Genomic DNA, 24,841 nt, shown 5'->3' with positions numbered 1-24,841 from the left:
AACCTTACCTGAGACCACTCCATGGCGATCCACTTGGGGCAATCAAACAGATTGCAAGTCTGCATGACCTTGGGCTTGGGCGCGTACATGCACTTCCATTCCTCCACCTGCAGCACCTCCCCATGCATGGATTCCTCTACACACACGAAGCTCCGCCTCTGAATCCCTCCCCCACAGGACACAGAGCACGCAGTCCAAGGATTATGTTCCCAGCTCAAAAACAAACAAATAAAAATATATTATTTATTTGTTGCTTGCTGGTGCTTGTTTGTGTGTTTCAAGTTTGCAAAGGTGGCTGCAAAAAGTATGGCCTCTAGGGTGTGCGTTGCGGCTCAGTTGAAAGAGCACAGGACTTGAAGTCATAGGATTTTAATCTTAACTGCCACATACAACCTGCCGTCACAAGGTACTTAACTACTCTTAATCTAAGGTTTCTGTCAAGTGGGAATAACACACCAGCCCTACTTACCCTTCACAGGGCCACTGTGAGAATTAAATCACTTAAAATATAGTGTGAAAGCATCTTTCTATTGCCTCTAAACTACCAAATATTAACAATGTCACTAGAGAATCACAGAAACTCAAAGTCAGAAAGGACCATACCCATCTAGGAGTAAAAGGGGATTCAAATTTCTGATCATTTGCAATAATTGAGCTTCAGCTATAATACTCTGGTTGCCCAAGATATGCTCAACCCCCCTGGTGACAGGAAACACTGCCTTGCCCATTAGAGGCAGCCTATTTCTTACTGTTGAGAGGAAGTATGTTTTTCCTTAGCTCTGTAAAGCAGCAAGTACCTAGCCCTCGTACATGTCAGGCTATGGCTATATATGCTATATTTACTTAAAGTAAATTACAAAAAAGAAAAAGAAACACGTAACTCACCGAGGAAGAGGTTGGAAATGGTCGTAGGGCATAATCTCTTTAAATCCATCACTACAAATGAAATCATTATGAGAATATCACTTATAAATCAATTAATAAATTTATTGATTGACTAATATAAGATTTGACATCCTAAGACACAGAGGTCTATCAAATTGAAAACTAAAAATTCAGAACAGGTGTGGTGGTGGCTCACATCTGTAATCCCAGCACCTGGGAGGCCAAGGTGGGTGGACGGCCTGAGCTCACAGGTTCAAGACCAGCCTGAGCCAGAGCAAGACCTCATCATTAAAAAAAAATAGTTGGGCATTGTAGTGGGTGTCTGTAGTCCCACCTACTTGGGAGGCTGAGGCAAGAGAATCACTTGAAACCAAGAGTTTGAGGTTGCTGTGAGACCACATGCTGTGACACCATGGCACTCTACCAAGGGTGACAAAGTGAAACTCTGCCTCAAAAAATAAATAAATAAATAAATAAAATGAAAACTAAAAATGCCAAGTATTATCAATGATTTCCCCCAATTCAGCCACCAACTCTTTAATTTTCAAGAACATCTCTGACCAAAACCATCCTCAGTTCTATATGAAAATATAGAAAATTGCACTGGCAGTATACTAATCAAAGAAAACTATTTCTTGCAATTGAGATAAATTTATTCCTTTTATTATTATTATTCTGATAAAATATATTAATGATTTTAATACATCATCAGAGTAGTAAGATCTTTAGAAGACCACTTTATTTCATAAAATTTGTCCTTTGAAAAGTCTCTATTAATAATTATGTTCAACCAGAATTACAGGAAATGGGCAGTTTAGTGATAGGAAATGAAATCCACTGAGAACGTTTCCTTTTCCACTTGCACACTTCTGCCTGGGCCAGCTGGCAGATAACTGGGGGACTCTGGGACTTGATACTGTGCTGTTATTTTAAGATACTGCAGCAAAGCCAGGAAACTTCCCCAGGCAGTCCAAGTCAGCAGGTACTAAATTATGCAATAGAATATTTTACGCATAGTTTTTTTTTTTCACTTTGGCATTAAAACTTTTCACTTCCTTGCACAATGCATTATTTATGCTAAATTTAATGTGAATACTTCAGAAGTCCAAGCTGTTTAAAAGCTAAGATGGTGAGTGGTGGATGGACTAGCGTACTTGGATGAAGACATCTTTAAAATTGTGTAAGTGGAAGATGCTCAGAAAGGGTCATTATAAAGAGCTCTCTGGCAGACAGCCCCTCCCAAGAGAGAGCTACCTTGTTTCCCCAAAAATAAGACAGTGTCTTATTTTAAGGTGTGCTCCCAAAGATGCACTAGGTCTTATTTTCAGGGGACGTCTTATCTTTCCTGTAAGTAGGTCTTATTTTCGGAGGATGTCTTATTTTCGGGGAAACAGGGTAGATGGAGTGGTGCACATTCCCACTGACCACGTCAATAAACATGGATGTGGGCACCTGCTGCCAGGGTGTATTCAGGCTCAGGCTCAGGAAATGAACCGCACTGCAAAAGCTGGTAAGTCTTAGTCATAGGTGATTGGTTTATTATCAGAGTGAAAAGGGCGTGGACCATCACACAGACCTTGATGGGCAAGGGTCCATGCCACATTCCTTCAGTTTGGGTTTGGGCTTCACATTTTCAGGGTAGTAGTGGCAATAATGGTCGGGAACGACTCTCTTCAAGCGGATATCCACACATTCTGCAGAATTGAGCTGATATCCTAAAGTGGTAGAGAAGGGAAATCTGAATATCACATCCGTTTTGTTTTTACTTGGCAAAGCTATTACTTGCCACACACTTTTTCTTCCTCTATAAGAAACTTAACCATAGTGGTTCTCAACCCCAGGTATACAACAGAAACAATGCCAGGTCCCTTCGTGTTCCAATTAAGTTGGCACCGCTGTGCTGGGGTCCAGGAAATCGGCACTTTTTAAAAAATTCTTGGGTTCTTCTAAGATGACTAAAATGTGTGGCCATGATGGGTGAAGACTGCTTGGATTGACTGTGGCACACTTAGCATTTAGGACTAACCCTTACAATAGACTTCTTTTTTTTTTTTTTGCAGTTTTTGGCTGGAGCTGAGTTTGAACCCACCACCCTGGCATATGGGGCCGGCGCCCTACTCCTTTGAGCCACAGGCGCCCCCCACAATAGACTCCTTTGAAGAACCATCTGTGCCCCCGGGTGGGCTGGTTACTCATTCTCCTCAGTTCACCATCTTCCCTTCTCACTGTCACCACAGCCCTGTGCAAGGCCCTCTCTCTCCTCCCCCTGCCGCCACTCCCAGTTCAACCCTCCCACCCCCCTCCACACCTATTTTCATTTATTGTTTATATGTCCGTATACATGCAACTGCCTTATAGAATGCTTTTATATCTTTTCTTAACTTGAATAACAGTATAATTTCAATCATCTTTTTTTCCTACTTTTCTCACTTAACATTATGCTTTGAGAGCTATCCTTATACTGGGTTGTTGCTGGATTGAATATTTCTTTCATAATATCTCTTATTTGCTTATACAATTCAACATGTTACTCATCTACTGCCCTGAGGTATCTCCAATTCCAATAAATTTCCATAAGGAGACTTAAGCCTTGTCCATACAGAAAGGAACAAAATCTGTTCCCGTGTATCAGGCTCTGACATGACGGATACGCCCTAAATGTTCACTACAAGCCCCGCTGTCTGCACTTCTCCCTCACAAGCTCTCAGCAGGGAAGGAATGAAAATTATTCCCGATTCTATTACATGTAATTTGTGCAGACCCTGATGCAAGCAAACATTCTGAACAAAGCAGTGCAGTCAACTTAAAAACAACTTGCAAAATGGTGCTCCTAGTTCTTGAAAGATCTGATTCCAGGTTTCTTGTCACTATGTAAGTGTCACATTAAGTCAAACGTTTTTTTAAACAAGAGTAATTTTCCAAAACTAGAATGAGTTCTTCAAAAAAAAAAAAAAAAAATGCCCAGAGCCAAGCTCTCCACCTCAATCAACTCATCTAAATGCCTAAAAATACATTTAATGTCCTGATTGCTGAGAGGAATCTAATTTTTATAAACCACTAGATGACTTTCTGCAAGACATGGCTTGGACGTAAGCTGAGTTTAGAGGGAGGACTGGTATGCATTATAAAAAGCAAGGTCGAAACCACAAGAATGAAAATCCAAGCGGAGTCCATAAAATGTTACTTGGGTGCCAATATCTTCAGAAATTCTACACTATCAGATGGCACAGAAATCCTGGTGCTTTCTCCAGATGATCTCAAGGGTCCCGTGTTGATAATTACCGACAAGACCAGGGAAGCCCATCTGGGTCCCCTGGTACCTTAGTGACCAGGGAAATAATTTTCTTGATTATCCAAAACACTCTGAAATGCCATCCACACAAATCATGTAGATTTCATTACTAATCTAATTAAATTTTGGTAATGCTTTCCTTGTGGGTTTTATGTGTGTTTTTATTTTCCCCCAAACAAGTACAAAATGAGATTACAGCTCCTTGAGTCAGAGAAAATCTTTGTCCTAAACGGAAACACACTTTTAAAAGAAGGAGGTAGGGAGCATACAGATGTTTATAATTTAGGGAGAGATAATTAATTTTCCTTTTTAATTTTATCACATCTTAGAGATAACAAAAAGTGAAAGAAAGCAGACTGCCTTTCTGTCTTTTGAGCACATGTATTGATATTCTGCCAGTGTGTAGACAATGTATCCCCAAAACACCAAGAATCTTTCTTCTGTTCTCACATCCTGTGTTATCTCTGGGGACAATCTCGCTGCTAAGTGCTCCTGTGCATGTTTATGGCCCCAGCAGGACTTTGTCTTTCTGTGGGCACTCAAGTATGAGAAATCCCTATTCTTCTCCCAAGAATTTAATCAACTGAACTTAGCTGAACCCCACTATAAATAATGCACCCCTCGCCCTAGCAGAAAGCTTGTCTTTTTCATATGGATGCAAATGAAAATGTCTTTCTATGAACTTTGTAAGAGCCAAGGAATAAATTAAAAACAGAGAGATGTTTGAGTTGGGCATGATGAGGTACTGCTGTAGGCCCAGCTACTTGGGGGGCTGAGGAAGGAGGATCGCTAGAACCCACAAATTTGAGTCTAGCCTGGGCAACATAGCAAGAGCCTGACGCTAAAACTAAAATTTTTTAAAAATTGAAAAAGAAATAGATGTTTGTTTTTCCACAGAGTAAGAGTGGAAAAAGCCCCACCATGTCTTTACTGTGAGGTCCACCAGAGACACTGGTCTTCCCTGGAGCCACATGGCCACCTGACTCAAAGATGGTGAGAGTCAGCTTTTGGGGAAACACACATGCAGGCATCTGTCAGTGTGTCCCGTGCACTCTGAGAGCTTTCCAAGACCCGTGATTTGTATATCTATCACATCCCTCATTACAGTATCATTGAGAATGCATCTGTGGACCCTGCAGAAGCACTTTTGATAAAATTTGGGTTTAGATTCCTACATGACAGATATTTCCTGAATGTTCACTAATAGCCAGGGCCTGTACCATGTTCCTTGGCATATATCCTCTCATTTTGTCCCTCAAAATGCTATTAGGGGGACAGTCCTTTACATACAGATGAGAAAGTGGGGCTTCACAATGTCTCAGAGCTGATTAATGCAAAGCCAAAAAGTGAATCCAGATCCTCAAATGCCGCATCACTGATAATTCCGCTAGACCCTGCTGCTTTTGGATGTAAACTTTGGCATACAGATTGGCCAAAAAGTTCCTAATGCCTGGGTTTGGAGGCCCATCTTACAGTCTCAACTCCAAACAGGGTTTTACTTCCATCAGCTTTAAAAGAAATCAAATGTTTTTAAGAATTTTCCATAGAGCTTACTGGAGAATCAGTGACTCAAAGACCTAAAAGAGTTTTGCCTCATAAACATGCTTATAGGCTGGGTGGTGCTTTAAGAGGCTGAGGTAAGAGGATCACATGAGCCCAGAAGTTTGGGAGCAACTTAGGCAACACTAGCCAGGCATAGTGGCATTGTGCACCTGCAATCCCAGCTCTTCCAGAGGCTGAGGTCGGAGGACAGCTCAAGCCCAGGCATTTAAGACTGCAGTGAGCTTTAATTGTGTAAACTGCACTCTAGCCCAGGGGGCAGAGTGAGAAAGTGTCTAAAAATATAAATAAATAAAAATAATAAAATAAAATGAATTAAAAACAAAAAGAAATAAAAATTGCTTATAATATTTAACACAATTTTGGAGGAATTATAAATAAATTGAAAGAATGGTAAATGTGGGCAGAAACTTGAAGATTATTTACTTCACTGTTGTTTTCATTGCATTTATTTGACAGCATGTTATTTATACCAAGAGAGAGAATAGTTTTCTACTTTAGTAGTAATGCTAAATTATTTTTTGTAAATATTTTTGTTTAAGTTGAAAAATGTCCTCTTCAAAGAAAAGTCCTGGTGAGCCCCACAGAAGTGCCTGCCTCCTGGAAGCCTGCATCCCAGAAGAGAGAGCTGCCTGCACACTTGCAGGGCGCCCACGCTGCCTGGGGCTCTCCCTGTTGCACCTGCAGGGGATGGGCAGAAATCCAGCTCCATTTCTGGCTTCTGAGGAAGCTGACGATCTGAAATCAGAGAGCTGGGGCTGGGCTAAAGGAAGAGGATTTAGTTTATCCCTTCAAACCTGAGCCTATGTACCCTGACCTGGTTCCAGGTATGGTAGATAGTTCAAGGGAGACACGAAAGCATTTAGAGTCTGACTGGGGCATCAGGCGGATCTGGACCCAGATCCTAGCTGTGCTGCTCACCAGCAGAATACCAGCCGTACGTTCTTTACAGCACGTGGCTTGAACAGGACAAACACCCAAGATCGCTGCCTAGTACTTGCGGGGAAGCATCAATGTAAATCCCTCCACTCATTCTAGTCACTCATGGTTCCTGGGTTGGCACCAATTTATTGTAACTACCTATTCTCTGATTTAAAAGTTCAGTTCAGAGAAGAAGAATGATTTTGACAGCGGCTTTGGCTGACTCCTCATTTGAGTCAGGCACTCACTGCTCCTCCACATGAAATAGACCATTATTTTCCACTTGAGCCTAAGAGATGCTTCTTTTGTAGCTTGTGTGTGGAGCTCTGGACTACACCTGTCTTAAAACCTTCCTTAAAACCTTAAAACCTTCTATGAAAGCTCTTAACTGAGCAGAACGTAAGCAGAACTTTCTCCTCACCACTCAGTAGAGACCCTTTCTCACTGTGTAAGTTTATACTCTTGTACTGGAGGACAGAGAAAGTAAAAACATAATGTTCATACCAACACCTCATTAACTTGCCCAGCCCAGCCAGTCACTCCACCTCTCTGCTCATCAGGCCTTCTATTGAAAATAAAATGAATACATGCTCTAAGGACAATCAGGAGAGAAATGCAGTGACACACACACACATGTTTGTGTCCAGATTTTTGCTAAAAGTAAATGGTGTTTTCCAAATCTATTCTTTCACCTGTCTTCAAGAATAAAGGCAAATGTGCAGGCTGCTGAGTAAAGCCCCGTGTGATCAGACATCTCTAATTACCACAGTGATTTTTAAATCAGCTTCAAAAACACAGATGTGTAGCTTCTGATTCTGAGCATTAAATACTCATGCATAAAGTCTGTGCCTCACCTCCTCCACATGTCACAGTGCAAGGAAAGAAGTCAGTTTGTCTCCACTGATGACTGATGGGCTGGTAAAAGAAGAACTGGACCACACTGTCTCTGGCCACAGTGTACCTGGTCTGGACAGAGAGAATGGAGATAACACATGTGCACACAACCAGCTCATGCTTTCACACCTTTAAAAATGAGATGAACGTTCTTCACCTACATGGACAACCACATATATCACAATAAACTATGGTGCATGAAGATTTCAAGGCTGTTAAGATGTGACAGCATTTCATTTAGATCTGTTGTAAATGGGGCTCATCTGATCTTCAGCAAATCTCCCTGGAATTGTTTTTCTAGATAGTTCCATGACTGTAAATGGGTTTACAAAAACGCAGGTGGACTTATTTGCTTGTTTGTTGATTTAACACTTTTTTCTTCCTGAAACATTTAATTTTAAATTTTAATTTGCATGACAACAGGGATCAAAACTTAACTCTGGTTTTGCTTATGGTATAGTATGTAATTGGGATGTTTACATTTTTAATGATAATATCTTTAAGGAAATCCTTCTGAAAGCACAACTGCAGAAATTCAACTTGAGTGCACTCAAATACCTGGTGTTACTTACAAACATTCTAGAATCTAATCGAAAGGAAAGAGGCACTCCTGAGCATGAGTAAGCAAGGACAGGCAGAAGTCTACTTTCAGGTGATTTTACTCAAGCAGCAAACCCTCCCTAGTGATTGAACAAATGTGCGAATTGAGGACAATCCCCAGAATGTATCACAAAGAGAAAAAGAGAGGGAAAACAAATGTTAAGCTCTTGGAGGACAGACACAGAGGAGCCAACATGTATGTGAAATTCTAGATTACATACATGAAAATTGCCAAGAGAGTAGATGTTAATTGTTCTCATCACAGAAAAAGGCATGTGAGGTAAGATGTGCTAATTAGCTGTATCTAGCCTATATTATTCTATAACATATACATATTTTACAACATGTTGTATACCATAAATATACACAAATTTTGTCAATGAAAATAATTTAAGACAAAATTAACATGCTAGAAAAACCTCTGGAAAATGTAATAGGGAAGAAAAACAAAGACCTAAGATTAGTATTAATTATAGCAATAAAAATAAATACAATTATGAAAAGTATATTCCAGGCTTGGCGCCTATAGCTCAGTAGCTAGGGCACCAGCCACATACACCAGAGCTGGCGGGTTCGAATCCACCCCAGGCCAACTACAACCAAAAAATAGGTGGGCACTGTGGCGGGCGCTTGTCGTCCCAGCTACTTGGGAGGCTGAGGCAAGAGAATTGCTTAAGCCCAAGAGTTTGAGGTTGCTGTGAGCTGTGATGTCACAGCACTCTACTGAGGTCGACATAGTGAGACTCCATCTCAAAAAAAAAAGTATGTTCCATGTATGAAAAGATATGTATACTATATCTAGTGGACGAAGCAGTTTATAAAATAATACAGCTCAATTTTTCAAAGGAAATTTTAAAAAAGACTACCACCAAATTCTGCAATATTTCTAAAAAAAAGGTGGAGACAAGAGAGAATAACAAAGAGGCAATATTTAAATATGAAATTGATGAGAATTTCCTAGAGCATAAAGACAAGAATTTAAGTTAAAAATGGTCATTGAGTTCTAAGTAGACATTTTTACAAATACAACAAGGATACAGAAAAATCCTAAAAGTTATCACAAAAAATAAAATGATTTCCTACAAAAGTGTGAAAACCACACTGGTGTTCAGATTTTTCATAAGCAACACTGAATGTAAGAAAACAAAATCAAATTTTCAAAGTGATGAGAGACAAGGATTTTGGATCTAGAATTCTATAGCAAAAGCACTAAATATTAATCACTAATCAACTATCAATCTGTTATCAAATTATCAATCATTAGTCAATAAAACAAAGATTTTTTCAGACACAAAATAAATGACTATGAAACATCACCACTCAGAGACACTCACTGGAACAAATAAGGAAAACTAATAAACAGGGAGCTGAACAAGCTCTAAGACACACAGAAGAAAGTATAACAGGTAATAATGATGAAATAAATCAGTAAAGTTTATGAGTAAATCTTGATTAAAAAATAGTTTGACATTTAATTGCAAGATGGTGTAAAAATTCTAGACATAAGTTGAGAAGCTAACCAAAGACACAATTCCCTTTACAGTAGCTTCAAAGAAAATAAAATACCTAGGAATATACCTAACAAAAGAGGTGAAGGACCTCTACAAAGATAATTATGAAACTCTAAGAAAAGAAACAGCAGAAAATATTAGAAGGAATATGAAACCCTAAGAAAAGAAATAGCAGAAGATATCTTCCATTAAAAAATGGAAGAACATACCACCAGCTCTTGGCTGGGAAGAATCAACGTTGTTAAAATGTCTATACTTCCCAAAGTGATCTAAAGAGTCAAAGCAATCCTCATTAAAATAACAACATGATACTTCGAAGATTTGGAAAATAATAGTTTTCATTTAGTATGGAACCAGAAAAAAAAACCACATAGCCAAGGCAACTGTTAGTAATAAAAATAAACTGGGGGTGTAACTCTACCAGACTTCAGGCTATATTACAAGTCCATAGTGATCAAAACAGCATGTATTAGCACAAAAATAGAGACATAGACATATGGAACAGAATAGAAAACCACGAGATAAAACTAACATCTTATAGCCATCTGATCTTTGATAAACCAAACAAGAGCTTACATGGGGGAAAAGAATCCCTATTCAATAAATGGTGCTGGGAGAATTGGATAACCACATGTAAAAAACTGAAACTAGACCTGCACCTTTCACCTCTTACAAAAATTGACTTGAAATGGATAAAAGATTTAAATCTAAGGCATGAAATGATAAAAATCCTGGAAGAAAGTATGGGAAAGTATCCCTGAAGATGTCAGCCTAGGGAAAGATTTTATGAAGAAGACTTCAGTAGCAATTACAATAGCAACAAAAATAAATAAACAGGACTTAATTAAACTGAAAAGCTGTGCAACTAAGAACACAACAATCAAAGCAAATAGACAACCTTCAGAATGGGAAAAAGATATTTGCAGTCATGAATCTGTCAAAGACTTGATAGGATCTATAGAGAAGTCAAATTAATCAACAGAAAAAAAGCAAACAATACCACCTACCACTGGGCAAGAGTCATGAACAGAACCTTCTCTAAGGAAGACAGATGAATGGCTACCAAACATATGAAGATATGCTCATCATCCCTAATCATCAGAGAAATGCAAATCAAAACCACCCTGAGACATCACCTAACCCCAGTGAGAATGGCCCACATCACGAATGCTGGTGCTGATGTGGAGAGAAGGGAGCACAATTACACTGTTGGTGGGACTGTAAATTAATACGCCTCTTTGGAAAGAAGTATGGAGAATCTTCAAAGAACTCAAATTGGATCTTCCATTTGACCCCCAATCTCACTACTAGGCATCTACCCAGAAGAAAAAAAATCATTTTATCATAAGGACATTCTCACTAGACTATTTATTGCAGCTCAATTTATAATCACCAAGATGTGAAAACAACCTAAATGCCCATCAACTCAGGAATGGATTGACAAACTATGGCATGCATGTATACCATGCAATACTATTCAGACATTAAAAAAGATGGAGACTTTACATCTTTTGTATTAACCTGGATGGAGTTAAAACACATTCTTCTTATTAAACTATCACAAGAATGGAAGAGTAATTATCCAATGTACTCAATACTAATATGAAGCCAGCAGATGATCTGATGCATGACCACATAGGAGAAAAACTCATTTCAATTCAAGTTGGGGGAGGGGCAATAGGGAGCTCCCACTGAATGGGCCTGGTGTGGGGGTGTCTGGCACACCTTTTGAGTGTGGGACATAACCACAAGAGGGAGTCTACCTAACAAAATAAAATATTTTGACCTGGTTGTTTGTACCCTCACATTAACCTGAATTAAAAATAAATACATAAATAAAAAGGGCCAATTCACTAGGAAGATGTAATTATTCTAAATGTGAATGTACCTAACAACCTAGCATAAAAATGGACAATGCAAACTGTACAGTCAGAATGGTAGTTTTAACACATATCTCATGGTAAAACAGAATAAGCAGGAAGGTTATACTTTTGTATAACACAAATCATAAACTTGACCTATTTAACAACTGTAGAACATTGTATCCACCAATGGAAGACAGTACATCATATTCTTCCAAAATCCATTACATTCAGAGCTACAAACCAAGAAATTTCAAAAGATTAAAATAATATGGAGTATATTCTTTGACCACAGTAGAGTTAAGCTATAAACATAAACCTCAAAAAACTACTAAATATTTCCACATGCTTAGACATTACATTTATAAATAAGTAGAGGATGTATAATTATGAAAATCATACAATAATATAACCGATGAAGAAAAAGCTTTCATATCAAAATTTGTGAAGTTAAACGTAAGGTATGGTTTGAGAGATATTTATATACTTAAATTCATATTTATATAAAAAGAATAAAACTCAGTGATATAAACATCCAATTCAAGAAGTTAGAAAAAGAATAGCATATTGAATCCAAAGAAAGTAGAAAGATGAACATAATAAAGATAGGAGCAGACATAAATGATATGAAAAGGAAACTACATTTAAAAAGAGATATAAAGCCAAAAGCTGTTGCTGCAAAAAGTCTAATAAAATTGAGAGCACTTCAACATGACTCATCAAGGAAAAAACAAAGTAGGCACCGATAGCCAATGTCAGGAATACGACAGAGAACTCGCTACAGATCCTTCTAGACAGTGAACAGATAATAAGAAGATGACATGAAAAAAAGCTATGCCCATAACTTTTTAACAGTTAATTGAAATAGATAAATTCCTTGAAATAAATCTGACATAAGAAGAAACATGTAAAAATCCTGGCAAGGGACAATGTCTTTATTTTTCAAAGACATCGAATGCATAATGCCTAAAATATCCTGGTAAACATTTCCAAACATTTAAAGAAGAAGTAATGCAATCATATGCAAACCACTGCAGAGAATAAGAAAAGAGGGGACCTTTCTCAAGTTGTTTTTTATTAATAAAACAAGCATAAAAGTAATACCAAGACCTGAAAAAGGCATTTTAGGAAAACAAAGTCCCTTGTGAACATAAATACAAAAACTCTTAAGCAAAATAATTTAAAATCACATCCAGTGATATATGAAAGAATATAGCTTTTCACAAATAAGAAAATAATAAATATTAAGGATAATGACCAAGTGGGGTTTATTACAGGAAGATACAATTGATTTAACATTTGAGAAATTGATGTGGCTTATAATATTAAAAAGAAGAAAACCATGATTCCTCAAAAGATGCAGAAAAGGCATTTGATAAGATAGTATACTTGTATATGATAATGAAGCAAAATAGAAAAAAGAAGACAATTTCTGTCATCAGATGTATCTATAAAAAGTTCTATAGCAAACATCATCTATGATGGTGATTTACAGACAGCTTTGTCCCTGGAATGAGAAGCATAACAAAGATATCAGCTGTCATCACTTCTGTTCAACACCACCAGATGTCCTGAATAGACACAAATAGCAAAAAGTAAATAAAAGACACCAAGTATAAAGACTGGAAGAAACAAAACTGTCGCTATTTGCTGACGTCCAGTTGTGTATGTACACAATTCCAGTGAATCCACAAAATATTAATATTGACAAGTGAGAAAGAATACAACATAAATCAGTATTAGCATACAAAATAATCAGTAACAGCAAAAATCAGTATTTCCATACTCCAGCAGTGAATAGAAAATGAAAAAAAAAAAAGATGCCAGCCACAGTAACATCTTACAATAAACACCAGGAAATAAATTTGATATGAGGTGGAGAAAAGCATATACATTGAAAATTATAACACTATTGAGAGAAATTTTAAAAGAACGAAACAATTATGTGAATAGGCCATGCTTCTAGGTTGGAAGATTCAGTATTCTAAAAGTGTCAGTTTTCACTTAATTGACCTATAGAGCTAATACAATTTTAATCAAAATCCAGCAGACTTTTATAAAAACTGACAATCTGATTTCAATATTGCCAACGAAAAGCAGAGTCGAGCAGCAAAGACAATTTTCAAATAAATCTTAGGAACTTTATGTGACCAGGTATTAAGACTTATTTGAATGCTATGCTAGATAAGTCATGAGGGCACTAACACAAGTAGGCAAACAAATCAACCAGACAGAACACCGTCTGTAACACACCCACATGTTAGATTTAAGACAGGAGGGAGAGGGCTGCTCTTCACCTAATGGCTCTGGGTCAAGGGTAGTTAGTAGGAAAAAATATGATTTTACTTCACAATACTTACAAAAATCAATTCTAAGTAGATTAAAGCCCTTAATATAAAAGTTAAAACAATAAGGTTTCCAAAACCATAGAGTGAAAGATTGATAAACTACACTACAATAAAACTGAGAACTTTTGTACAGGGAAACTGATAGCCCTAAATACATCTACAGGAGAAAAAAATAAAATGAATAAAAAGAATTCAACTCTAGAAGCTAATACTACAACATAAAAATAAACCAAATAAAATTTAAAAATTATATAAATAAAATTTTAAAAACCTTTGAATTAATCATCAAAACTCAAGTCTAGTCCTTAGATGTGTCACAGACAATATTTATACGGTTGAACAGTAACAAAAATTAGACATGGAAACAATAAACAAGTTTAGTAATGAAAGGGACATAGGTAAGTGCAGAGGAATTTTTTAAATGATAAAGGAATACTATGGTTACATTTGAAAAGTTAAGTTGGGAAACTTAGACCAGGGGTTCTCAAACTGCCACCTGCGGGCCACATGAGGCAGTGTGATTGTATTTGTTCCCGTTTTGTTTTTTTACTTCAAAATAAGATATGTGCAGTGTGCATAGGAATTTGTTCATAGTTTTTTTTTTAAACTATAGTCCGGCCCTCCAATGGTCTGAGGGACAGTGAACTGGCCCCCTGTTTAAAAAGTTTGAGGACCCCTGAATTAGACACTTTACTAGGAAAAGGTAAACTACACAATTGGCTCAAAATAGAAACCTAAGAGAAAATGAAATTGTTTCATTTGGAAACAATGTAAATACTAATGGACATACTCTCCATTATTACCAAAAAGAAAAAAGAAGAAAAGAAAAAAAAAAAAGGAGAAAGAAAGGCCTCAAACCCAGATGTTTTACAGAAAGAGATAATCCTTATTGTAACAGACACATTTTGCTGTTCCTACCAACATCCATTTCCCTTCCCGTTCTACAGTTCTACAGAGACTCGGCTGGGTTCCAGTGTACATTCCTCCCCCTTGTGTCTCAGATAAACCCTGGTTGTTCTAAATGAATCACTGCGGTCACATTTGCCTTAGGAGGTGTCACACCCGTGAGAATGCTCTGCTCAGATGCACAACTGCAAAGAGCCTCCTCCGCCAGTGGCCCCAGTTGCAGGTCAAGAGTTCCCCCGGCTGCTCCCAGCCAGCAACTGAGCAGAGGGGCACGAAGCCAGCCTGTTCCCACTCCCTGAAGGCAGGAGTCCGGTGGGACACCACCTCGGCTCATGCCTCCTCCCCAGACTGGTTGAACTCTCAGAGAATCCACTCATCCCTCCTTCCCTCTCTCCTTCACTCACTGCAGTCTGACAGCTCTCCAGCCTCACTCTGCTTCCACTCCCATTTTCTTCCCCTCACAGGCATTTCTCAAATAAATTTCTTTCACATCTCATCTTGTCTAGGCATCTGCTTCTTGGAGGACCCAGACTAACACGCTGAGGGAAGGTGTAGAGTGGAGTGTTGCCAGATTCTTGTCAATGATTAAAAGTCTACTGTGGAGCTTCTGAGAAAAGTCATCCTTACTGAGAAGGTTCCCAAGACAGAGAAAGAGCTACTGGACTGTTTCTTGTCTGCATGTGGCAGCAGGACCTGTGCCTGTTACTCTCAGGGAAGAGCAAATACAGGCAACCTACTTAAAGCCACGCTCACTAACCTCAGAGAGGCCCTGAATGCTACCAGCAACACACTAGTCCACTTACTCTCCCATTTCTTACGACAAACACTTCGTGCTTCTTTCTCAGTCCTCCGACATCTAACTCCTTCTTCCAAAACAAGTGATCACCTTGTCTTCTACTTCCTGAGCAAGTAGAAATAGGGAGACATAAGTATAATCCTCCAAACCACCTCCAGTTCGTCTGTTCCTCGTGAGCTGCCTTCTCCTGTCTCTGCAGAGCTCTCACCACAGAGAGCTGGGCAGCCTGAGAAATCAGTGAGGTCTTCACCGGCTGCCCATCTGCAGACCTGAGGTGCTGAACCCAACTGGGAAGTTTGCAAGGAAAAGGAAATGGAACTATGAACAGCCACTTCGGTTGGTCCCAAATGATTTGTCTTTCCACTTGCCACTACCCTACCTGTTTACAGTTACTTTTCACTTATCCAAGAGTGAGAGTTGAATACCTGAGCAATGGCTGAAGGAAAAGCAGACTGTAGCCCCTAACCTGAGCTTCCCATCACTTGGTTGGTTTTTGTGTTTTTGTCTTTGTTGTTTCTATAAACTAACAGAGAAAATACTAAATTTTAGGTCTCGAGGTCATTGTAATGGAAACCTCTTCAGGATTATGGTTTCCTGGGATCTCTCGTACACAATCCTCTGAATTGTCCCACAGTATTTCAAAGTAAAAGTATTATGATAGCAGAGAGAGAAGATGATGGCAGATCCAGTACATGACCATGAAATTGAGACAGATGAAACAAAGGCTGGCATAAATTAGGTGTTTCTTCATTATACAGAATTAAGTTGCTATATGCACATGTTATAACCTTGTTCCTTCACTAAAGAAATTAAAACAGTTTCATGCATTTGCCCTTGCTAAGTCATAAATATCAATTTCATGCCAAAAAATAAATCATTAATAAAACCTGCTTTGAATTTCAAACAGCTATATTGAAATGACCAATTAATCTGAACTTCTTTGTAGGTGTGCGTTCCATTTAAAAGAATTATTTTGGCCTTTTCTCTGGAGACACCATCTTCCAGTAATTCACCAAAAGGACAACACACAGGGAAAGAGGCACCTGATACATGCTCTCTAGGCCTTTAGAAAACACAGAGTTGTTCCTTTGGCCACATATATGTGAATCTACAAGAAAGGTGATGTTGTAGACGTCAAGGGTATGGGTCCTGTTCAAAAAGGCATGCCACCCAGATGTCACCATGGCAAAACTGGAAGAGTCTACAATGTCACCCAACACACTGTTGGCATTGTAAACAAATAAGATTCTTGCCAAGAAGATTAATGTTCATACTGAGCATATTAAGCACTCAAAGACCTGAGATAGCTTCCTAAAACATATAAAGGAAAATGATCAGAAAAAGAAGGAAGCCAAAGAGAAAGGTACCTGGGTTCAGCTGAAGCGCCGGCCTGTTCCACCCAGAGAAGCCCACTTTCTGAGAAGCAGGGGAAAGAACCTAAGTTCCTGGAACCCATTCCCTCTGAATTCATGGCATAATAGGCATACATCACAGCACACAGGAGAACCAAAAACACCAATGGAACAGCAATAAAAGGTGCTGGACCCCATTCCCCATGAATTCCTGGCATTACAGGTGTACAGCACAGCACACAGGAGAACCGGGAGAGCCAGCTGAGCCGGAGCATAAAGTGCTGGAACTATTCCCTATGGATTCATGGCTTAATGGTCATACAAAGCTTTGTCACATTCAATGGCAAGGTGCCTCCCCACTGGAACCTTTCCCCTATGAATTCATGGCATAAGAGGTATTAAAAATAAAAGACTACTATAAAAAAAAACAAAACAAACCAAAAAAGAATCATTTGGGGCTGGGCACTGTGGCTTGTGCTTGTGATCCTAGCACTTTGGGAGGATGTGGCAGGAGGATCACTTGAACTCAGAAGTTCAAGACCACCCTGGGCAACACAGTGAGACCCAATCTCTACAAAAAGTAAGAAAAAACTAGCTGAGAGTAGTGGTGCATGCCTATAGTCCCCACTACTCAGGAGGCTGAGGCAGGAGGATCACTTGAGCCCAGAAGGTTGCTGTGAGCTATGATGATGCCACTGCACTCTAACCTGGGCGACAGAGCAAGACCCTGTCTCTAAACAAATAAATACTGTATTGAAAAATAAAAGAGACATTTTGATCATAAATTTTGGTAAAATTATGCAGATTTATACTATTTACAACAACATAATTTTGGAAAAAACAATCCACCAATTCATATATTTCACTCAAGCCACAAACTACTGGTGACTTGAATCTATAATATTGATGAAATATCATTCAATTATGGTTCTTTGTATGGTTTCTTTTAAAACAAGGTAGCTATTTGGAAGTTTATTAATATAAAATTATTTTCAAATAACATTAGAATATGATGCAGTGTTATCATTCTTTCTTGGAAAAAAAATCCCTGATCTTACCATTGAGAATTACTGAGCATTTTAGGAGAATTTTAATCCCAGGAAGAGGGTTATCTGAAGAGAACATATCTGAAGATTTGTTCCTCAATTCAAAGAACATTGGAATTCTGTATATTCTTTTAGAGAGCAAAATAGGCAAATAGGAAATACAAGATTGTGTCTTTAAAATAAATGAAAACTACTAATTAAATACATAAAGGCTCTCCCTCCAACACTAAAAACTAGAAAAATCAAGTTACTGGTGGTGCCTATGACTCAAAGGAGTAGGGCACCATCCCCATATACCAGAGGTGGCGGGTTCAAACCCAGCCCTGGCCAAAAACTACAAAAAAGAAAAAAGAAAGAAAGAAAAAGAAAAATCAAGTTACTGCAGGGTGTTTTTCTCTCCAAAGGTTTTGTTTTTGTTTTTCGAGATTGAGCAGTGCTGTCATAACAGACTCAAATCATGGCAGAGTGTGACTTTCCATGTTGCCTCCTAACCGCTCTGATCTTCTCACAAGTCCCTTCCTAACGATTCAAACAGAACTCAATACTATAAACTCAGTCTGGTTCAGCAAAGAGTTCACTGCAGACATTTCCATTTTGGGTGGGGGTGTGTCCGAGCCTTCAGACTGCTCTTCTCTGTAGTGGTTTAGACCCAGGATCTCACAAAGGTAGAGAAGGAAGAAGGGCCTGGATCCACAATTGAAGGTTCTCGTCTTGTCTCTGGGCCCTCAGCTGTACCCTGTCCCCCTCGTGAATGGGACCCCTGCAGGAGAATCAGGGCCAGTGAACTTGGCCGTGTTCTGTCTTGGCCAGGGGCTCGCCAACTCCTCTGCTGAGCACACCCCTCTGTTTTCCTCATGTGCCTTGTATTTCGTGTGGTGTGGCTGGGAGTCCACCAGCTGCTTTACTGTCCAAGCAAGGAGGCCTTTGAGACTGAAAGGTGCTATTAACAATTAACCCAGGGCAAGAGGCACACATTGTCACCTGCTATGTCAACCCCTGGCTAGCCAAGAGGCATGGAATTTTCTAGATGTACTTGCTACCAGCTGGAAGCTGAGTCACACTCTGGGAGATAAACTTAGACTCTACAAACTCAGACTCTACCGGTCTCTATACTTTTCACATCCCTGATACTGATTTTATTCAGATGTGGCTTCCCGGGGTTGCTGCTGATGGAGGTGGCCACCCTGCGAGGCATTTTCCTTCTGAATTTCTAAATGTGAAGTGGAACAAAAGGTCTTTTTCCTTGGCTTTCCTTGAAACTTTCCCTGCTGTGAGGAGTGCCTGCCCCTCCATCCTGTCTCCTGTTTGCTTCTTCACCCATAGCCTGGTCAGGCAGAGGTGGCAGCTCTCCACTTTCTTGCTGCATGCGCCCTGACCACAGGTGACTGTCCTCCTGAGGACGCAGGAGCCTGCAGATTACAGAAGAAATGCTGTGGGCCAGTACCTCTGGCTTGGCCCTTGAAATGGTGTGGAAACTAACCCAGTTCAGAAAATCTTCATCTCTCCTAACAAGTCTGACTTTCAAAATTAAAAGTCCAAATTAAATAATAATAATAATGATTTAACTTCAATATTCAAAAGTCAAACCTCAACGCTTTCTTTCTGTATTTCTGCTAACAGCCTAACTGCCCACTTGCCAAATCACTGCTGTAAAGTCTTCAGGGCAGAAGGCTCCCACCATAGAGGACAGTCAAATACAAAGAATGGGAAAATGGAAATGTACATTAACATTTGCAAAGTGTATGACCCCTGCTTGATTGGGGAAATGAGTTTTATAGCAATGGTAAGTAAGGTGATGAATTCAACTTCAGCTGCCTTACTCAGACGCTTCAAAACTGCTTCCAACAACTATAGGGTAAATTTAAACAAAGCTGTTCATGGTATGCATGTATTTATACATATAACTTAGCCATGAATTCTAGTAACTGCTAGAACAGTATTTGAATTGTTTTAACCAAGAACTTTCCCACAGCAGACCACATTACAGGAAAATATGTAATATTCCAAAAGGTTCTATCTTTGGGATTAATAGCAAATACCCCAGAGAGATGGGCCTCTAAATGAGAGGCCTGAAGAAATAGGCACATCCTCCTTTCTGTGGGCACTGTGATGGGTTGGATTCTGTCCTCTCAAAAGATATGTTGGAAGTCCTCGCCCACAGTGTCTCAGAATATGATCTCATTTGGAAATAGGGTCTTTGCAGATGTAATTAAGTTAAGATGATGTCATGCAGGTGGGCTGTAATCCAATCAGACTGGTGCCCTTGTAAAAAGGGGAGATTTGGGGATGGGTGTGGTGGCTCCTGCCTGTAATCCTAGCACTCTGGGAGGCCAAGGCAGGTGGATTGCTTGAGCTCATGAGTTTGAGGCCAGCCTGAGCAAAAGCAAGACCCTGTCTGTACTAAAAATAGAAAAATTAAAGCAAGAGGATCGCTTGAGCCCAAGAGTTAAAGGTTGCTGTGAGTTATGATGCCACAGCACTCCACCAAGGGCAACTGTCTGAGACTTTGAGGGTGACGGAGTGAGACTCTGTCTCTAAAAAAAATATTAAAAACAAAAAGTGAGGGGGGGAGATTTGGGCACAAAGGTGGACATGCCCAGGGAAAGTTGATATGAAGACAAAGGGAGAATGTCTGAGCCTTAAGTATTTAGGAAAGAGAGGGTGGACAGGGGTTTGCACGGTAATTCTAGCACTTTGGGATGCCAGCTAAGTCCAGGAGTTTGAAACCAGCCTGGACAATGTAGCAAGACCCTGCCTCTATCAAAATAAAGAAAAGAATTTAGGAAGGAGACATGAGACAGACTCTCCCTTATAGTCCTCAGAAGGGACCAATCTTGCCAACATCTTGATTTTGAACTTCTAGCCTCCCTAACTGTGAGACAATAAATTTAGTTGTTTGGGCCATTCAGCTGTGGTACTCCTTTACAGCAGCATCAGGAAACTAATATAGACACTGACTTTACAACTCAGTCTTGCTATCTTTTGAAATTTCTGAGAATGTGTAAATGTAACCACTTACCTGTACCACATTGGAAGGCTGTAACACGTTCTTTCAGAAAAAGGAAAACAGGCAGTTTTAAATCCTCTCATTCCTGAATAAGTCATACATGCTATCATACTTTCCCAAGAAGAAGAGACTCTGTGGGTAAAGAGCATGAAAGACACCCAGAGCTGAGGATGGAGGGAGCTGAAGACAGAGCTGAGAACTGGTGGAAACGCAATCAGAAAACATCTTCCTTAGGAACAAAAAATATCTGAATGGATGAAAAATGATTCCCGAAGAAAGACAACTGGCAGAGAAAGGAAGATTTCAGATCACAAAGAAGAGAAACATTTCCCCCCTTGAAGATGGATGTAAGTTTTAAAAGAGGAGGAAATCTACCAGCAGAAGTTGAAAATTAATCAGGGAAAGAGGTATCTTTAGCAAAGCCATTGCATTTTTTAAATTTGATCTTCTCATGGGAATAGCCTTAAAATTGACATTCACAGACATCTGTTCACAAATGCAAATGTTCAGTAAGTTCTCACTGAACATGGAGCTCCCACCCCACCGTTGAATCAGCAGCACACAGTCTGGCCCACCACACCGTCAGGACTCACTGCTGCTCCCTGGTGGCTGCAGGCACCCACTGGAGAGGCCAACGAACACGTGGGTGGCCCTGGTGGGAAATACTCAGCACACAGGACTGAGCAGGGTCAGCCTTGAGAAATAGGTCACTCAGGGAGACGGGAACATAACGGTACGAAATACACTGGGAAGAAGGAAATGTGTATTTTCAAGAATGGCTCAACCATGAAAATATAGCTTCTCAAAAAGAAAGGAAAAAAAGTTTTTTTCTTATTGGTGCAGTGAGTTGTTCAGAATCCAAGCAATGATAACAACAAGACAATTGAACACCTCACTGAAGTCTACATATTTTATTCTCTATGTAGAAACATAGTAGTTTTCAGCAGGACATTTATTAGAAGCCCATGGGATAAGGTCTAGTACAGGAACCACAAGAAGGAACATTCCCCAACCTGACTCAGGGCACCCATGGCTGTGCTACACCAGCCTGAGTCTTCTATTTTTTTGAAAAGATACTCCTGGTTGACAAGAGAGAAAAGAGAAGAAGAAAACACAGGGACACAGGACTGACCACTGTCGGTGACCTCACACACATATTTTTAACCTCCCACTCAACGTACAGTCATTACTTGATCTTGTGATGAGTAGGGAAGAGATGAATGGAAGCAAAGGCCTCCTCACCTCAGCACCAACACAGCCTGGGAGATGCTACAATGTTTGGAGTAAAAAAAAAAAAATTTTTTTTTAAATAACTGATGGAAAAGCGTATTTCTTAAAAGCCCACACCATTTGTACAAACTTCCAAGTCAGGGAAAAACACTATCAGAGTCATTCGTACTTCATCACAAGTACCTTTAATTTTGCCAAATTCTCTCCCACTAAGCACAGAAAGAAAGAAAATGCACCCATGAAAGAGAAGGGCCAGAGGCATGAAACTGAGGCCCCCTTTACACAAGTCAGATGGTGGTGTGCTACATACTCTTTGGTAAATATATTTTTAATAAAGCCTGTTCAGTGTAGAGAGATCACAAGCTTTCTAAGAAGTCAAAATCCAGAGCTGTTGATAGAGTCTGAGAGACTGAAACCCAGGACAGGAAGCAAAGCACTGAGTGCTGGTTCAGGCAGTGTGCATTTAACACGCTGCTAAAAGGCACTCTCTGAAGAAGGGACTATACAATTTGGACAAGAAGCTGTAAACTGTTAAGAATTTTTGGCAGCGCCTGTGGCTCAGTGAATAGGGCGCTGGCCCCATATGCCGAGGGTGGCGGGTTCAAACCCAGCCCCGGCCAAACTGCAACCAAAAAATAGCTGGGCGTTGTGGCGGGCGCCTGTAGTCCCAGCTGCTCGGGAGGCTGAGGCAAGAGAATCGCGTAAGCCCAAGAGTTAGAGGTTGCTGTGAGCCGTGTGACACCACAGCACTCTACCCGAGGGTGGTACAGTGAGACTCTGTCTCTACAAAAAAAAACAAGAATTTTTAATTGTGCAACTGATACGCAAATACACTGCTGTTGGATTTAGTGTTTTCATTTTGAGATGCATCTTTCCAATATTAAAAAAATGTACACACACATATCTATATAGGTAGGTGTGTGTATATGTGCACACACTCAGAAACAGTTTGTGCATGTGTGTTTTTATATGTAGTTTCCACAAACAATGCACATTCAAAATCTATCCCTGCTGATACTGTAACCAAACAATATTTTTGGGTTCTTCTCCCATCCCATCATTGCACTAATGTCTCCTATCCAGTCAGAGATCTCCAAATTGACTTGAGAAGAATAATAAAGAGAAAAAGATTGTGTATATTTTCTACTTGAGAATTAAATGGGAAGGCTTTACGGAGAGCAAGGCAAGTACAGAATTTATGCCACAACAATGGATGGAGAGAGAATAGAAAGAAAGGTGACGTAATGGCTTCCCCCAAACCTTCACAGTGTGACTGTCAAAGAATATCAGGTCAATGCTTTAAGAGTCAGACACAGTCACCAACCTGAATGTTCTGGAAGCCAGGCAGATGATCTAAGTGTTTGAAGTGGGATGAATGGCAAGTGCCAAACACAACATTAGTGCTGAAGACGCAGCAGGGGTGGCGTGGGCCAGGGCAAGCTGGGAGGGGGTCCCAATGAGAGAGCAGTGCCACTCAGCTGCATCTCAGCGCCACGGTAAAATGGGAGGGAACTGTCAGATGTTCCCATTTTTAGAGAAATAGGAAAAATACTGATATTTTTATGTACAATCTTTTGATTTTAAAATGTTGACTGTTTAAAATCCAAAGTTTCAAAAACAAAACCAAACACGGCAGCCACCATTGGGCTGGTCACACTGCAGGCTGCATAACAGCTGAGGATCCATTGAGCTGGTCACACTTCAGACAACCATTGGGCTGGTCACACTGCAGGCTACCATCGGGCTGTTCACACTGCAGGCCACCATTGGGCTGGTCACACTGCAGGCTGCATAACAGCTGAGGATCCATTGAGCTGGTCACACTGCAGACAACCATTGGGCTGGTCACACTGCAGGCTACCATCGGGCTGCTCACACTGCAGGCCACCATTGGGCTGGTCACACTGCAGGCTGCATAACAGCTGAGGATCCAATGAGCTGGTCATACTGCAGGCCACCATCGGGCTGCTCATATGGCAGGCTACCATTGGGTTGGTTACACTGCAGGCTGCATTTACATCTGAGGATTGTAGATCAGCTAATAACTCTCAGCCATCTCCCAACATATTCCTCTGCTGACACACTGATGTCACAATTAAACATTCTTTGACAAATTAGCATGCGGGACACAGACAGTTCTTTTGAAAATCTTGAGGGGTTTTTCCCTCCCGTATGTGAAGGTATTATTGGATTATGGCTATTTTCTGACTTTCGTTTATATTTGGAATGAGTTTCTGAACAGGGATAGGGCAAAATGGCTCACTGAACTATCTTTTTCTTTTCATTTCTAGGCCATTTTCAAATTTGTCAGCAGCGTTTCAAATTGTGTCACCTTGGAAAAACAAGATGTCCCAAGAGTCGCTCCTGAAGTTACCAGACATAGGGAAAATGGGGAATCATAGTTAAATGTGCCTTTAATTACAAAGTATTCATTACAAAATTTTACAAAAAGGTAGCCAATATGTGGAATATTTTGTAAATATTTTGTAAAATTTTGTAATTAATATTTTATAAATAAAGGTACATTTAGTTATGATTTTCCATTTTCCCTATGTATGGCAACTTTAAGGATGACTCTGGGATACCTGTATACACTTCAAGTTCTCTGAGTGACCCAGAGAGGGGATACAG

The 24,841-nt window shown here is 39.8% G+C and overlaps 1 protein-coding gene across 4 annotated transcripts in view; it reads right to left on the bottom strand.

Moving 5' to 3' along the window:
• The window catches only part of ADAMTSL3 (ADAMTS like 3), a 406,539-nt gene that overhangs the window by 155,659 nt on the left and 226,039 nt on the right, over nt 1-24,841 (bottom strand). For all 4 annotated transcript variants that reach the window (XM_053593613.1, XM_053593612.1, XM_053593614.1 and 1 more), the window contains exons 10-13: nt 7,513-7,624; nt 2,462-2,600; nt 886-936; nt 9-213 (exon numbers count right to left, since the gene is read on the bottom strand). In XM_053593613.1, the coding sequence (XP_053449588.1) occupies nt 9-213; nt 886-936; nt 2,462-2,600; nt 7,513-7,624 (507 nt within the window). The remainder of the gene's footprint in view (nt 1-8; nt 214-885; nt 937-2,461; nt 2,601-7,512; nt 7,625-24,841) is intronic.

Source organism: Nycticebus coucang, chromosome 6 (genome assembly GCF_027406575.1).
Source record: "Nycticebus coucang isolate mNycCou1 chromosome 6, mNycCou1.pri, whole genome shotgun sequence".
Taxonomy (NCBI): Eukaryota; Metazoa; Chordata; class Mammalia; order Primates; family Lorisidae; genus Nycticebus; species Nycticebus coucang.
The sequence above is the reverse complement of the archived record's forward strand: the minus strand, read 5'-3'. Positions and strand labels throughout refer to the sequence as shown.